Source organism: Gambusia affinis, linkage group LG12 (genome assembly GCF_019740435.1).
Source record: "Gambusia affinis linkage group LG12, SWU_Gaff_1.0, whole genome shotgun sequence".
In the NCBI taxonomy this organism is placed as follows: domain Eukaryota; kingdom Metazoa; phylum Chordata; class Actinopteri; order Cyprinodontiformes; family Poeciliidae; genus Gambusia; species Gambusia affinis.
Genome location: NC_057879.1, coordinates 14039591 through 14057166, shown reverse-complemented (window position 1 = coordinate 14057166; position 17576 = coordinate 14039591). Strand labels below are relative to the sequence as shown.

General features: G+C 39.0%; 1 protein-coding gene across 7 annotated transcripts in view; it reads left to right on the top strand.

The window, feature by feature from the left end:
• LOC122840942 (chloride channel protein 2-like) overlaps nucleotides 1–16028 on the top strand; it is a 52611-nt gene extending 36583 nt beyond the window's left edge. For 3 of the 7 annotated variants that reach the window (XM_044133754.1, XM_044133749.1, XM_044133748.1), the window contains exons 9-25: nucleotides 1334–1459; nucleotides 1664–1748; nucleotides 2077–2178; nucleotides 3302–3404; nucleotides 4298–4453; nucleotides 4702–4771; nucleotides 4855–4959; nucleotides 5318–5531; nucleotides 5669–5802; nucleotides 6769–7013; nucleotides 7388–7499; nucleotides 8024–8070; nucleotides 10022–10090; nucleotides 11349–11387; nucleotides 11477–11581; nucleotides 12094–12180; nucleotides 12332–16028. In XM_044133754.1, the coding sequence (XP_043989689.1) occupies nucleotides 1334–1459; nucleotides 1664–1748; nucleotides 2077–2178; nucleotides 3302–3404; nucleotides 4298–4453; nucleotides 4702–4771; nucleotides 4855–4959; nucleotides 5318–5531; nucleotides 5669–5802; nucleotides 6769–7013; nucleotides 7388–7499; nucleotides 8024–8070; nucleotides 10022–10090; nucleotides 11349–11387; nucleotides 11477–11581; nucleotides 12094–12180; nucleotides 12332–12850 (2318 nt within the window). In that variant the 3' untranslated portion in view covers nucleotides 12851–16028. The remainder of the gene's footprint in view (nucleotides 1–1333; nucleotides 1460–1663; nucleotides 1749–2076; nucleotides 2179–3301; nucleotides 3405–4297; nucleotides 4454–4701; nucleotides 4772–4854; nucleotides 4960–5317; nucleotides 5532–5668; nucleotides 5803–6768; nucleotides 7014–7387; nucleotides 7500–8023; nucleotides 8071–10021; nucleotides 10091–11348; nucleotides 11388–11476; nucleotides 11582–12093; nucleotides 12181–12331) is intronic. The other 4 variants (XM_044133753.1, XM_044133751.1, XM_044133750.1 and 1 more) reach the window with 3 other exon arrangements.
• The last annotated feature ends 1548 nt before the right edge of the window (nucleotides 16029–17576 follow it).

Genomic DNA, 17576 nt, shown 5'->3' with positions numbered 1-17576 from the left:
GACTTTCTAAACCTGAAAAATCTGGTGGATAAAATGTTAAAGTGATGAATCATGTTTGGTTTCAGCAGCTGCTCTTCTTTCGACGGCGTGTTTTCAGAAACAGATGGACTCGCCCACTCGGGGAAATGTTTGAACTTTGATTTTTTTCCAAGCAACGAAAGAAGTTCGGGAGCTGTCCTCTGACATCATTTCTAAAACTGATTTTAAATATTGGAAATTGATTTATCTGGCTAGGGTCACTTTTGATTTATTTAAATTAATATGATGCTTATTTATCTTGAAATATGTAAAACTGCACAATCGATTGTAATAACACTTTCTTTGTCAGCATTTTCCCTTACCACCAAGCTGAATTATTTTAATCAAAACCTCTTGACAGCTGTTTCGTTTGAGCTGATGCTGCTAGACAGAGAAAGACAGGCGGAGCTTGTTGGGTTTTTTTGGGACGTGATTGACGCGTTGTCTCATTCATATACAGATCTGAAGTAAACTCATAGTGACATCAGAACAGTTCACGGTGTATAACTACTGAGAGACTTACAGCATTTATCTAGTAACCAGTTAGAATTTAAACAACCTGAAATTGGTTGTTTATTGTTTGGTAATTGATTAGATAAACAAATGTTTTGTTGTATTGGCTGAATGAACAGCCAAGAAATAAGAAAATATAAATTCTTGCACCACATGATTGAAACTTTTGGATTCATGAGGGTGATTTATCAAGCTGTAGGTATGGTGCCTTTCGAAAGTATTTATAACACTTGTAGCTTCTCACTATTAATTCCTATTTTAATCTACTGACTTCAACTTTATTGGTGTTTTTTGTATGAACAAAAATGTTCTATCAGTTACTAGAGTAATGGCCTTTTTCTGAAATCGTTGGTGTCTGCAACACCTCTTTAGTGTCATTGTCATTGTTATTTTGCACAAAAACGTAATAATTTGAGTAAAAAATAAAATGATCAGGATGATGATTTGAGAAGTGATAGGAAAAGGACAGTTTTAAAAATTGTCACAATTATATTCAGCTTCCCCATGTCAACACTCTGTAGAACCAAATTATGCAACAGTTCAGTTCAAATGAGGAAAATGTCATACTTTTCCTCATTTTATTTATTTAAAAAAAAGTAGTCTTATTTTACTCTGACTTCCAAACTGTTTACTACCTTGTGTTCTTTCTCACATAAAACCCCAATAGAAAAAAATAAAGGTTTGTAGTTTTAACATGGCAAAATGTAATATCTGTAGGAGTTTGAATATTTTTGTAAGGCCCTGTAGTTGTTTCTCTGTGCTAAACTGTGCGATTCTCTCAGTGTATATTTGTGCGTTGCAGGTGTGCTGTTCAGTATCGAAGTCACGTCAACGTTTTTTGCAGTCAGGAACTACTGGAGGGGCTTCTTTGCTGCCACCTTCAGTGCTTTCGTATTCAGATTGCTGACTGTCTCGAACCAGGAGGAAGGTACAAGAGACTAAGCATTACTTTGTTTACAAATATCTGAATATTTGTATGACCTCACCTGTACCGTCGAGCAGATCTGTTGAAACAATGATTTTAAATGCATTTTGTCATTCAGTCATTTTAATACAAAAGTCAAGCTGACAGATTGTCATTGAAGGCTGCATGCTGTCTGCAGTAGAGTGAGAACAATCTTCTTTTCCCCAGAGACCATCACTGCTCTCTTTAAGACACGCTTCCGTCTGGATTTCCCTTTCGACCTTCAGGAGCTGCCGGCGTTCGCCATCCTCGGGTGGGTGTGTTTCTCAGGAGTGACTCTGCATTAAACAGTATTCAGTTTCAGAGGATATTTGAATTTTATCAAGCTTTCTTCTACTGAGGCCATTTTGCTGCTCTGAATTTGAAGGTTGACTTTTATTCAAGGAATGTGGCATAAAAGAAACTTTGAGAATCATGGATCTGGATCAGCCAGTACCACATTAGCTGGAAGCTAAAATGTTCCTAAAATCAGGAAATTGGAATGATGTCCTCCCGTGAGAGAGCATCCAACAATAATTGACTTGACTGAAGTCTGTGGTTGTTTCTGCTTTAGGAAACCAGTCATGTCTTTCTGTTTGCAGGATTGCTTGCGGGTTCGGGGGAGCTCTGTTTGTGTACCTTAATCGACACATTGTGGAGTGCATGAGGAAGCAAAAGACCATTAACAAGTTCCTGCTGAGGAAGTGAGTATCAGATGTATCTGGTCCCGGTTTCTTTACTTTATGAGCACCAATTAGGCACAATATGCAGCTGCTGAAGGGGCTATTAGTGCTTCTCTGTCATTAATCCTTAAAGGAGAACATCAGGAGGTGGATAAAGTACAAAGACAAAGCAAACAGCAGTTACATCCTAAAACCAATGACGACACACACATTGTCTTTGAAAAACAGACAGACTGAAAAGATTACCTTTAGTCAAAATGGCAAAAATTCACAAAAAATATGTTTATTTGTTTCAATGCTCATAGGTCAAACTTAAGGCCCGGAGGCCAAATATGACTCATCGTAGATTTTTATTTTTCCCTTTAGAGGGACACACAGGTACCTTCAAAACTACCGTAGTGTCCTTAAATGTTATTTTATCTATCAAATAAAATTAGTTTTTGTCTGTACACTGCCAAATTACATCAGTATAAAAAGATGTTCAACATTATTTGATTTCAAGATGTACTACTTGAATGCAGACAGCTGTTTATTAATATTTTTAATGTTTTGCTAATGAGTTTTCTCAATACATTTTGCCACAACTGGCCTTTTGAGGACATTCATGACCTTGATATGGTCCAAAGTGGCCATGAGTCTGACAACTCTGCTTTAATGTAAGTAATGTAATAGGATTATATGACTCATATATATGAGTATATAAACCAGTAGAGTGTTCCTCAGGAGTCTTCCTCTCCATGTTTCATAAAAATAACTCAAACCAGGCTTAGAGACATACTTCATAAGAATCAAACACCTAAAGAAAGAATAACAAGATATAAATAAGCAGAACTAAAATAGACTTAGGAAACAATAAGCCTGGAATATAAAATAATAAATCACCTTAAGCAGAATGTGTAGTGTCAATCGTTTTGTTTTTTTGTACCTTTCCACCTTCTGACCGTAAGCCCCCATGCTCTTTGTCACTTATGTTTACCATCCTCCTCCTCACACTGTGTGTCACAGTGATAGCGTTGTTCTGGAGAAAAGTAGGAGTGTGAATTAGGGTAGTTCGACAAGTGTCAAGAGCAAAACGTTAGACATAGAGCGGTGAATCGACTGCTTACACACGGCGTGAAGAGCACCCCCATTAATGACCCCACAGTCCGTCTCTTCCTGTCAGGCGGCTGGTGTACCCCGCCCTCGTCACCCTGCTGGTGTCCACGCTCACGTTTCCTCCTGGCTTCGGGCAGTTCATGGCTGGACAGGTGAGAAAACGTGTTCACACCATTCTGACGGGAGGGAAACGCGTCTTGTTTGTTGTGAGATAATTGATGGACATTTTTAAATGAAGTGAGAGTTGGTGTCAAGCTGAGTTCCCTCGCTTAATAAGCTGTTTAGCAGCTGCTATGTTTGCCCAGATGGTCGATGTTTCAAAAATATTTTTGTTGACACGTACACGTTTCGTGAGCTGAGGTGTTTTTCTTTATTAAAACCAACATGTAAAACTAATTTTCTTACACTTGTAATCATATACACTGCATAAAAAGACAAGTAACTCTTTTTTTCCCCTCACTAATGTTAGCTTTTTCTGTTTTAGGTCAGTTAGGATGTATTTAAGAATTAGATATTTCTCAGAAGTTTACACACATTTTCTGAGTGTTTGGTAACATCTGAAAATTGTAGCCTAAGAATAGTTTGTTGGCATCTTAACTGATTTATTGTGTTCATCCCAGGATGTCACACATAGAAGTGGTGTGTTAAATATTTAAGAAATAAACCAAAACATATTTTTTTTTATTCCTTTTTATTATTTGTCCATTAAGCAAATAGAAATTATTCAGTTGAACTTATCAGAAAGAGACAAAGGAAAGAGAGAAAGAAAAAAGAAAGGAAGAACGAAGCAAACAAAGAATAAAAGAAAGGATGAAAGGAAGAAAATAACTTCTAAGTTTTGTGTTCACAAAGTTGTCCTTGCTAATTGAAACTTGTTCTTGTTTGACACAAAATTGCAATAAATAAATAAATTAATTAATTAATTTTAAAAAAAAGCAATTGAATTTTTTCTTTTTTTAGAAATTTTCACAGGCACCACATGTATGTTGCAGTGAAGGTTTGTTTCTGTCACTCTGACCTGACAGACACTTTTCCTGTTTGTCAGCTGACGCAGCACGAGTCTCTGGTTGCTCTGTTCGACAACCGCACCTGGTGTCGCCAGGGTGTAGCTGAGGAGTTTAACTACATCAGCCACCATCATGCCTGGAAACACCCCCAGGTCAACATCTTCATCACGCTCATCCTCTTCATCGTCATGAAGGTGAACACTCGCTACGTTTACCTGCTTTCATCATATAAAATTGGGCCTTCAACATGAATCCCTCTGTAGATTCATATAATTGAATAGGCATATTTTCATAAAGTCACAAAGTTTGCATAGCACAATATTTGACTTCCTCTGTAACTACTGACCATATCTGGTCTCGAGGTAATTCACAGCAAACTGTAGCCTGAAACTCTGCACTGAATAACTGTATTTTTTTGCCCAAACGTTTCTCTGTACTTCAGTTCTGGATGTCTGCTGTTGCCACCACCATGCCGGTCCCCTGTGGAGCCTTCATGCCCGTCTTTCTTATTGGTGAATGAACAGTCGGCATCTTTCCTTTTTTCCAGGGAGCTCTTAAGGATGAACGGCTTTCTGTGTGTGTTGTTGACTGACAGGTGCAGCATTTGGCAGATTAGTTGGTGAAGTCATGGCAACCATGTTCCCTGATGGCATCCACGGAGATGTGTATCCTATAGTTCCCGGTGGTTACGCTGTTGTTGGTGAGTTGCTATAAATCAGCTTTTATACTCCTCCTAGCTCCTTCTACTTAAGATTTTATACTCATTCTATGTAGCTTAGGTGACTTTATTTGCTGTAGCCTTGAACCTTCAGCACATTTTAATCACTTTGCAGGGAGCAAATGCTACATAGCAAAACATCAAAACAAGATTAGTGCAATGATTACTGTTAGAATCCCTCCCCCCCAAAAAATAGTAAAATTTTGAATGACAAAATCAACACATAAAAATAGCTTTAAATGAAAATTGTTCAAAGTCGGAGTAATAAAAGCCTGTTTTTTTATATAACTGAAGATTTAAGAAGGCAAATATTTATCTGCTTTTCCTTTTCTCTGTGCAGGGGCTGCAGCGCTCTCTGGTGCGGTCACTCACACTGTTTCCACAGCGGTCATTGTGTTTGAGCTGACCGGTCAGATCTCCCATATCTTGCCTGTGATGATCGCAGTGATTCTGGCCAACGCTGTGGCACAAGCGCTCCAACCGTCCCTCTACGACTCCATCATTCGCATCAAGAAGCTCCCATATCTACCAGAGCTGGGGATGGGACATCACGAGTGAGTTTGGTCTTTTTTTGTTGTTGCTGTTGTTCTCATCTAAAGGGATTATGAGTCCTCATTTGTTTCGACTTCATTTATATTTTTGACCTCTCTCTTTCCATCACCAAACTAGTAACTTCTCTTCCACCATTTAGGAAGTATAACATCCGTGTAGAGGACATCATGGTCCGAGATGTGCGCTTCATCACCTTGAATTCTTCATACAGAGACCTGCAGGAGATGCTGCTTACTGGGCATCTAAAAACCCTCGCCCTGGTTGAATGTAGAGGTTTGTTTTTGTTGTTGTTGTTGTTGTTATTTTCTCTTGTTTGGAACAGTGGGAGGCTCAACCAGGGACGGGGTCTTTAGATTTTGTTAGAACAATTTGTATCGTTCTCAGGTTAAGAGGGAAATTTCTATTATAAATTTGGACAGCATCAGAGGTATTTTCCTATCTGATGACCTTATTTATTATTAGTTGTTATAAATACACCCTAGGCATTTTTGAACTCAGAGTTTCTAATTTGTTTCTTTTGAACTTCTTCACTTATCCATGTCATTTTTTCTTTCCTTACCTCCTCCTGATCTGTTTTTTTCTTTTTCCGTTCTGTTCACAAATCAATTGACTATGAAATTATAATATACAGTATAACCCATTGTATGGTTTGTATATTCTCCTTTTCCACAGCTTTTTCTAGTTCTTATCAATGCACATTGTGTTTTTCTGCTATCCTTTTCACATTAGAGCATATTAAGAATGGTCTGATCCTTGACAGATATAAATTTTTTAAATGACAGTAGACATCATTTTAAATCGTTTAATTTATTTGTAAACATATGCTTTGAAAAGCTTGTTACAAAACTGTATCAAGTCCAGCAAGGATGACAGCTCCTCCTGTTTGCTGAAGCTGAGTTTGTAGATAAAGCAATATGACCTTCCTGCTGCTGCTGCAGCCACAGACCACTTTCTGTCCTCCATCCTGTCCTGAACCTAATTCCCTTTTAACATTTGCTTCACCGTTGAGCGACCGCTTGGTGCCAACAATAATTAGCTCGGTGTGTGGTCTCCATCTCACTCACTCCTTCTGTCCCTGCAATAGAAATATCTGTAATGCCAGGTAATAGGAAGTAGATGCTTGTTTAAATGGCACAAAAACAGAGGAAGAATTGCATTTTATGAGCCAATACAGAGGGATTTCACTTTTTCCTGGTGATTTAATGCATGACAGACTGAGCTGGTCTTCATCTCCCTCAGACTCCATGATCCTGCTGGGCTCCATAGAGCGACTGCAGCTCCAGTCCCTCCTGTCTCTTCAGCTGAGCCGCCAGCGGAGGCTCGAGTACCTTCGTCAGCTGGCCCAGGACAACGGTGCTCACGATCCCCTGCCCAGTCTGACCTCTGACAGCAGCCCCAGCTCCCCTTGCGCCCACGTTCACCTCAACACTCCCACCAACACCAGTGCTCGCCAAGTTGTCCGCTTCCTGGTGAGCACCCAGCAGGTGTGAGGCGTCCGGGGGCGCCGGGGCAGGGTTGGGATGAACTCAGGCCTGTGGTGGGATGCAGCAGTAGAGTAGACGTAGATCAGAAACAGCATGAGTGAAGCACAGAGCAGCAGGTAAAGGCACAGCTGCAGCTTTTGGGTTTTTTTGTTTTATTTTTTATTTTTTTGGTGGTAAGTGATTTGAAAAATATACAAATGTGAAATATTAAAACCTTTCTATTAACATCTCTCTTTTGTGTCTCTGTTGTCTGTGCCTTTACCCGTGCTGTCCTGTTTGTTTCTGTGCATGTGCTTGGCCGATGTGTGTGCGTTTGTGTATTTGTGTGCATGTATCTGTGTCCGGTCTCTCCTGTTAATGTGTTGTCCATGCAGATCTCCACAGAGGAGTCTTCCTCCTTCAGCCCGGTGGCTTCCAATGCTCAGCTACCTCTGAAATCTGCCTTGAAAACCGTGTCGGCCATCAGTGATGCAGAGACGCCAAACAGTAAGTGACTTAAACAAGGACGTACCTAAACAAGGACGTACAGACAAGAAACGAGAACTGGAACGTGTCATTTTATGCCTGGCAAAATTATTGACACTTTTTAGACGTTTAACAGTTTGTCATATTATATGCACAAATGTTTGTTATGTTTATTGCATTTATGTGTTGACCTAACCTTAGCTGTAAATGGAGCAAAAAGTGGTTGTTAAAAGTTTTGACTCAGGTAAATACTTTTCAGAATTTTACTCATAAGAAAAACTTGAAAACCTGGAATCCTTTGCCTTCCTATTCAAAGTTATAACACAAGTAACGGCTACTTTGTGTTATTCTGTCTCTTATCTCAAACATAGATATATGTTTGACATATATCTATGTCTCAAACATAGATAGTGGTTGTAAAGTGACAAAATGTGAAAACATTTAAGGGCTCTGAACACTTTTCAAGGCACTGTTTAACATTTTTAAGTATCGAAAGCAGATTTAATAAAATCTGTTCTAATTTTTTATCATTTTTTTCCCGTCAGGCTCACAGACCCTCCCCTGTGCGGATCCAGACAACGATCTGCTGGAGGTGAGAAAAACCGAGTTTACTTAGGTGTGAGCTTTCTGTGGAAGGACGAGTGTGACATGTGCTGTGTGGGAGGATGCGCTCTCTCTGAGTCCATGGCTTGTTGCTGTCCTTGTTGCTGTCGGTTAGGACTCACCCAAAGGCACCAGAGCTTTGCAGTGTGATGCCATTCAGTTCTTGTTCTGCACGGCTCCGTCCTCTGTCGGTGACTGCACAGCGCTCTCACTGCCAGTCTTCCAATATCCTACATTTCACTTCACTTTAGTCAGAGTTCGGCCAGAGGTGGAGCCGCGTGTCGAAGCAACTATCGGTCTGTCTTTGACTTCTTCAGCTTCCCACATAAACACAGCATAATTTGACAATGAACAGCTTGGAAAAACCCAGAAGTTAATCTGACAACATTTACTTAAAACGACTGTTCTCTACATTGTTCTAAGAGAAACAGACCCAAAGCATCACAAGGACTCGAGATGCTTTTCAATATGGGCATCCTTTGTTTGACACCACATCTTGTGAGCTTGTTGCAGAAAAATTCAATCTTAGATCATTCTGACCAAAGCATGCAGGTCCAGTTGAACAACCCTGTAGCACTAAAAGTATTATTATTTCCACTTTGGTTTGTGATGGTAGATATTTTTTCTTGGGCTGCCTAAGCAAACAACTAATTACCATGTAGATAACATGTGAAACCTTTTCCGACACCAACTTCTCTTTGCTTTGACTTTCTAACACTAAGGGAGGTTTTTTAACCTCACTCACCAGCCTCCTCGTTCCATGGAGACAAGATCACCTTGGGTCCTCAGCCACCTGAGTAGACAATAGTTAAGAAAAATGGGCTTGTGCTTCATGTTCAGAAATTTACTCCAGGGACACCGAAAGTCACAAAGTAATTACTAGAAGTTTATACGAACTCTGATCAACCTATAAAACTAAAGTAAAATTGGCAAAATTACTTCTATAGTAATCTAGTTTTAGATGAACTGTTGGAGTTGACAATAATTGTGCCACCAACAATGCTTTCAAAAATCTTATTTCTTAATGTGGGATTTATTTTCCCCATCTGACTCAGATCTACTGAAATAAAGATTGGAAACCGAAATTGAGAGGAAGCCACTGCAACAGCAGTGATTATTCTGTGATGGTAGCGCATCAGTAAACTAATCTTTAATCATTTTAAACTTTTACTACAAAAAGAATATTTTTATTCAGTTTTTACCATCAGAAACGTTTAGCTTTTTCTTTCATTTATTATTGATATCATTATTAGTTTGTTATAATAATATGTAGTAGCAATATTATGCATAATAATACTAATAATGAAACAAATCAAAATGATTATTTTCTGATTACTATTTGGTTCAAAATAAAAACACATCATCATGTAAAACGTAGAATAGCCACTACTGCTGTACCATAAGATGTTGAGTTTCCTACATTAAACACTGAAACAAAGAGCCAAAAATGAGACATATTTTTACATTTTATGAGCTTAATTATAAATTGAACTGAGCTTTTCCAAAGTGGAATAGAAAAAGGTTTGCTTCTAGTTTGATAACTCAAATGTCTGTAACCAGTTTTATTCTCCTCTTTGGCCTTCATTTGTAATGGGAGTTCATTCTTCTGAAATAAGTAAATATAGTAAACACAGTTTCTTCTATAATAGATATTCAAATAGGATTAAAAGCAAAATGTAGAATGAACAGTTAACATTTATCATGGCTGTACATAAAACATTAAGAGCTGCAATAAAAACGCTTGTCTCGTAAAGACCGCGTCCCGTCGTCTTCATCTGTGGTGCAGTAATTACAGCCTTTCAGTAAAACTGTGCTTACATCACAGAGACTTCTTCCCTGCAGAAGTCTGGCTGCCATGTTCACAGGGCTAGAAACTGTCCCCTTCATATGAACCTTGTGTTAATCTTGTGCTGTGATGCCTTCTCTCCCCCGGCTGGAAGAGTCCGGCCGGGCCGGCGTCTCCTGACAAAACAAAGCCCAAGCCCAAAGGAGTGAGGATCTCCATGGCGGTAAGACTGTCTGCCGCCTAGAAACTGTTGCTAAGTAACTGTTGCCTTGCGACGTGCGCATAGTAAGTGCTGGAGCAAAAATATTTGTGGTGCTCCAACCAAAAGCATCAGAGTGGCTTTTTGCAGAGAGAGAGAGAGAGTGTGAGATTGGTCAAGATGCTTGTGCTTTCAGATGTTTTCACTCTAAACTTGTTCAGCGTGACTGTGCATTTTTTAACATATTTCTTCTCTTGCATTAATAAAACTGTAGAGTGGTTTTCACACCCCTTGATCTTTTCCATATCTTGTCATTTTATAACCACAAACTCAGCGTGCTTTATTTGGGATTTAAACTGCAAATAAATGTCTGAAACAAATATAAAGCCTCTCTTACAAAGATAAAAAGCAATACAACAGAGTGCATTTAGAAGTTGATTGAATGGTAAAAAGTGTTTCTTTGTTCACCTTGCCTTGTCGCCGTTAATGGTAGTGGCAGCATCGTGTCGTGTGGATTTTTTTTTTCTTCTGTAGAGACAGGGAACTTTACCAAAGTTGACAAGACAATGGATGGGAGTAAACCTTAAAGAACACTTGTTATAGGCTGCAAAAGACTTGAGACTGGGGCGGTAGCTCTCTTCCAGCAGGATAACAATCCTGAATCTACAGCCAGAGCTACAATTAAATAGTTTGTAGATCTAAGAGTATTAAAGTGTTTGAGAGGCCCAGTCACAGAGACTCGCCATCCAAGCAGCCTGGTGAGGTGAAGATATTGTGCAAAAATAGAATGGACAAAAAAAATCTAGTCTCTTGACCTGGAATAACGATAGACAAACCATAAAAGATTTGGGGTTGCAGCTGCAGTGAAAGGTGGCTCTACAAAGTACTTACTCAGCAGGGCTGACTATTTTGAAAATATTGGATTCTTTGAGTTTGTTACATAAAATCCCAACTAAATACTTTGAAGTTTGCTGTTGTTTTATGACAAAATATGAAAACATTACTATGGTGTGACAATGTCTGAAAAGGCACAGTAAAACACATTACATATTTTTTTTCATCTGAAACTCTGAAACTTATACAAAACTGAAACTAAAACCAGCTGCTGCCTTGTAATGTGTTTTGATGTGTTTTTCCAGGTTATGCAGTTTTAACCCTTTAACTGTCACCCCAAATACTGTCACATGCAGGTCAATGGGGACACTGGTGTCCTCATGGCAGTTAAAGGGTTAAAGACATTTTTTAAAAAAAACCTGACTGTCTCACTTTTTTGTATTTTTAGGAGTCTTCTGAGGTGGAAGATTGCATGACTCCCTCAGAGGTGAGACTTGAAAAGTCAAGAGGACTTCTGTAATTCAGATATTTAAAACTGTTGCTTTTTTTTAAACTCTGGTTTCTATCCCTCTGCAGATAGCCGAGTGGGAGGATCAGCAGCTTGATCAGCTGGTGGATTTCAAGAACTGCAAGATTGATCCCGCCCCCTTCCAGCTGGTGGAGCAAACGTCTCTGCACAAGGTACAGAAATAGCCAACAACCTTTAATGCCATTTGATTTAAATTTAGCTGGCAGAACTGTAATTTAAATATCCAGGAGAGGGCTTGCATTTGACACGAAGCCTGTAGAAACGGGTGCTCTTATTTCACCGAATGTTCATAACTTGAGCATGTCTCTGTGTGCTGGAGGAAATCTTTAACTTGCTTCTAATGTCATTTCTATATGATCGCCATATTTCCTCTGTCGTGATTCAACAGTTTGAATTTAGACAAAAACAGTTCATCATCCTAAAAAAACCTATTCTATAATTCAATTATTAACTACCTTGTGTTTGTAGATGAAATCTGTGAAAAATCTCTTAATCAGTGGCAGTCTAAGACCACCTGATCTGACTCAGTGACCATCTTGAAAGCCAAAAATACAATGCTGTCCCATCCCTGCATGACAGTTCACACAGACCAGATGCAAAATGCAAATGAGCCCCTTTCAAGTCTGTATTCAGGCCATGACCCACCTCTCCTCCTCGCCCACAGACTCACACTATCTTCTCTCTGCTGGGCCTGGGTCACGCCTACGTGACCAGCATGGGACGGCTAGTTGGAGTGGTTTCTCTCAAAGAGGTGCACATGTGATTTCTTACATTTTTTCACCCTTATGTGTTTGTTTCAAAGATATTTAATTGACAATTTTCTCTCTTTTTTTTTTTTTCTGTGCTCCCACTGGCTGTGCTTGCTTCCTATTTTCCTGCTGCCTGCTTCTCGGTATTTGCAGCTGCGTAAGGCCATTGAGGGCTCGGTCACAGTGACTGGAGTGAAAGTACGCCCTCCTCTGGCCAGTTTCCGTGACAGTGGGAACAGCACAAGCGTATCTGAGGTAACAGAACTACACAAGCTGTGCATGCGTCACAGAGGGCTGTCCTTGCCACGGGAACCTAAGCCTCCGAACGCGGAGAAAAAGCTGGACCTTTCGTTCAAAGACGTCCCCGTCAGCTTTTCAGACAAGACTGATTTGCAATTTGAAAGCAGTGATAACCAGTTGTCAGACCTCGTCCTTCAAGAAAGCCCCTCATTCACCGAGGACCAATCAGAGTTTACTTTTGACTGTAGCCCCTCTCACACTGAAGAGTCAGAGCTGGGCTGTGACCATGACCCCGCTGACCCCACGCCAGCACCGGACGAGGTGGAACAAGAGCACAGGAGTCCAACTCTAAACACGGACCAATCAGAACCTGGGGAAGAGGGTAGCACTGTCCACATCCAGGACCAATCAGAATGCCAATCTAAAGCTTAACTAGACTGTCGCCTCATAAATGTATCTGTTTCTTAAATTTGCATCAGTCCAGCCTAGACACTTGTGTTTATGACCCAGTGATTTGAGCGAATGTCTGTTGATAGGGGAGGGTTGGTTTTATTTTATTTTATTTATTTTTTTGCCATCAACAGATCATTTCTGAAATACCAAATATTTCTGTATTTTCAAAAATGTCCACATCAAGGTTTGTTTATCGTTGGAAAACAAGGATGGTCCCAGACTTGTGTTGCAGAAAGCCTCCTTTCCCCTTGTGTGCTGCTGATAAAGTTTGTTAATGAGAAGGTGTAAAGTCAGAAAGCTTAAAGCACAAGGCCCCCAAATCACAGCTGAACAGCTAAACTGAATTCTGCTGACCAAGTCACAGTGTGGAAAACTTGGCCTTAACAGGGAAGGAGACTGCTCTGACTAAAAATAGGTGTGAAGTGTCTATTTAGGAGTATTTGCATTGTTGCAGGGGAGCAACGTTGAGTTGGTAGAGAAACTCAACAAACAAGGACTAGTTAGTGCCCAGATTGGCTCTTGACATTGATCAGAGTTCCTTCTGAAGCAGCTGGTTACTCGTGAGATGAACAAACCCCTGATCACAAAAAGAGCCTCTATATCACAGTTGTGGATGAAACGGATAGCTGTTTCATGATTATACTAAAGATTTCAGGTGTAATCTTTTGCTGAAGCAATTGGCGCTAGTCATGTGATTGGTTAAAATAAGTTCTATTGATGGAGAGTAAACAAAGGGATGTCTGCTAAGGCAGCTGAGTGACTTGTTGGCAAGTAGCAATATGTAATCAATGCACAGTTCCTGGCACAAATATTACCCCCTAAACTTATTCTTACTTTACTATTTGTCACATCACAACTACACACTTCAATGTATTTTATTGGGATTTTAAGAGGAACTATTTTAAAAAATTAATTTATGAATGAAATGTTTGAAATGTAACATCTGCCCATGATGGTGCTATACAACACTAGCTTTGCATATAAACCAGAAAGATAAGTTTTGCTCTAATCTGACCAGAGGACCTTATTGCCTCCTATGGTGGCAATTCAAAATTGCAAATTAAACATTTGTTGGATTTTTTTTTTTTTTCTACTAATAATTGCTTTTTCCCTGAGGTGTTTGCAGCATGGCTGTATCCTCAGTGTTCAAAATAAATGAAACACACCTGGACTCTATTTTCTAACCAGGAGGCAATTGGTCACAAATTATTGTATTTAGAGAAATGGGTTGATTAGACCACACACATTTTCATATTTTTGTATCTTTTCCCTTTCAGTTCACAATTATGTATTACTCTATACTGGTGTCTTAAAATCCCATTAAAATCTATTAATGTTTTTAATGGGAACATTAAAAACATTAATGTTTTTAATGTTCCTTAAAAACATTGTTTGTTACTTTTTGTAACAAACAAAAAGTGTTATTAGTGATTGATGAGAGTGCATGTGTCCTATTTTACAAAGACATAAATAAAAAAATGTGTTTGGTTCTTTTCTGGTCTAAAAATCCGATAAATACAACATCAGGTGAGAAACGGCTCATAGCACATTACATATTGTCAGAACTCAGAACCACTGTGTGAATAATATATCCACCATTATTCAGTGAGCACTAAATTTAACAGCAGTACCTTACAGTAATTGTCTTTTCTGTGACCCTCACTCATTATAATTTGCAGGCAGTAGTTCATGCTCAGCTTCCAGAGCATTTTGTTCAGGTTGAGGTCTGAAATTACTGAGTACTATTTTACATTTTAAACAGTGTGCTAAGATTTTGGTGCAGCTTTCTGATGTGGATTTTCAAGAATCAGTGTTCTATTAGGTGAAATATTAACTCGGTGACAGATAGTGTCATATACTTTAACTTAGTTGTATTATGGTTCTCTGCCCAGGGTGGAATTGTCTGGGGGGTGTCATATGCCTATGGTTCTGGGCTAAACAAGCCCACTCGTCCCTCCTCCAACGCCGTGCCTCATAGTTGCAGTGAGATGTTTGCTGGGCTTGATTGATTTTACTAAAAATGGTTTTTGCATTATAACAAAACATAGGTGGCCTTATTAATGTATTGTTCCATAAGTCTTATGGTTTGTTTAAATGCAGGAATCGCAAGAGGTTGACTCATTTTGAATTGTTTAAGAAACATTTATTTATTTATTTTACAAAATGTATTTGTCAATTTGTTTGTGTTGGTATTCAACACAAGAATACACACAACCTGCAACTTCCCCAAACTTCTGCTTTAATCGGACAGTCACCTTAACTACTCTTTAGGTAATCAGGCACGTGTGATAAGAAGCAACATGCTGTTACTCAGCATTTGCATTTATATAAAGCAGCAATATTTTTCCTGGTTTCTCACACAGTGTTTCTGCATTTAAGCTGTGTAGATATTAATTTATGACACTATAAGATGTTATGAGCCATTACATTTGAGCTGAGGCTATTCACTGAATTTTAAGACCTGTTAAAGACTAAGCGATGCTTTTTTATGTCCTCCTAACACAAAAACTAGATAATGTCCACAGCATTTTCAGGAAATGTTACTTAATTGATAATATGTGGTAAATGTGCAGACAAAAATGTGCCTATTTAGATCTAAGCATCCATGGTTACTATAGTTACGTCTGTTCCACGAGCACATGAAGCCCCATTGTCTAATTTTAGAGAACTTTGCTGTTTAAGTCTTTCAAAGGGGATTTGTTGACGTTAAGATATAACAACACCAGCTTTACAGTTTTATATTGGTGTGTGCGTGTGTGTGTGTGTGTGTGTTTTAGACGTCTGCATGTGTGAGCAACCAAAAACGTTCCATAATTAAATCTGGTCCAGTCTCCAACATTTAATTTGCCAAAACAAGATCCTGTTGAGTTGAAGCCAACAAAAAGTACATGAAATTATTGGCTCCTGTGCAAATAATGTTGGCTAAAAACTGAAAAGAACAAATATTACTGAAAGCACAGAATGACAAGGGAATTACTGACATAAGCACATGATGGTATTGATACAAACTACCTATGTAAGAGCAATGCACAAATCTGAGAGCCTCTGTCGATGACTAATAATAAGATGTGTTGTTGGTTTATGTGTCAAATGAAATGCAATACATTCATGTTATTAATAAAGCAAAGAGAAATTGCAGACTGTATTATTTAAGGTATATTGTCATCAGTATTGGTCTTTCTTTTGACATCAGATACTGGTCTATGGATCAGCCCCCAAAAATGTATTTTTCTGGGATCTGTTCAAACAATGACAAAGGCAGCTTCCAGAGATCCCTGCAGCTGGGGCTCCAACTTAGCAGTAAAGCACATTGTAATTACCATCTTACACCAGTCGCTGATAGAGCCTTGTTCGGCTTTACAGCGGCTGACTCCATAAGGACGACATAGAGGGTCCGTATCATCATCCCAACATCTCCTGCTGCTGTATGTGAGTTTAAAGTGCATGACTAATGAGGGGCCTAGTTGCAAAATTTACAGGCTGTTGTACAGAGCACACGCACACAAATATTGACAAACGCTCCTCGGTGTGTGGTCTGTGGGTATTTACTGTCTCTTTATAACAGAGTACATTCAATCCAGCCTGAGCTATAAAGGAGCAGTTGAACCGCTGTACAAACCCTGAAAAGCTGTGTGAATACTGCCGATGGATTTCTTTTAGCTTCAACATTTTTTTTTTTTTACCATTTGTGAATTGGCTGCAGGAGGCATGGGCTAGTATGAGATTTTCCTTTTTTCCAATAACATTGTCTAAATGTGTTTACAACCATTAACCCTGCTGCTGCTACCCATACAGACAGCTCACTGAGGTTATAAAAATCAGTGTTGTTTAGATGTTTATGCATAAACAGAAGAATAAACCCCTGCTGAATTTAATAACACTTTTCTTAAATTATTATGGAAACTAAGTCTTGACGTCATTTTTTTTTTTTTTTTTAAGTCAGACCAACACTGGAAAAATAACAAACTGATGAATTATTCAGTTCTGCTCAGGTAGCCATTCTGCTTTACTGCTGGCTAACAAAAGTGCATCTCTTTGTTTGTCAGCTGTAGATTCAAAACAGCATTACCTTAATGGAAGTGACAGATATCAATTAAATTACCACCCAAATACTTTTTATCTTTATCACACCTGAAAAAAATTCAGCTGAATTTGTCTTTTACTAGTAATATGACAAATTAAAATGTGCAAATGATGTTTTCTTATTCTTAAATCGTTTTTGACTTACTGCTAATGAAAACTTTCAATTAATTCTCAGAAAACAAGAGTATTATACAGGACAAAAAAAAAAGAGTAACATTTTCAATTGTGGAAATGTCATCGTAACAGAAAGGAAGGCCATACAGTTCATGCACTCATTATTTCCATGTTTTCTCCTTTAGCGTGCGAAACTGCAGTCAATGGAGGCAATCAGCCTCTGCTACTGCTGTGGTGTTAAGACACCCAGGTTGCTTTAATAGCAGACTTCAGGTCATCTACGTCGGGTCTGGTGTCTCTCCTCTTCCTTCTGACAATTCCGTAAGGGGTTTTGTTTGCTGGCCAATCAAGCACAATAATACCATGATCACTAAGGCAGCTACTGGTACTTTTGGCATTGTGGGGAGGTGCCAAGTCCTGTTGGAAAGTAAACACCAGCATCTCTATAAAGCTCATCAGCAGAGGGAAGCATGAAGTGCTTTAGGATTCCCTGATATCTGAACTGCAC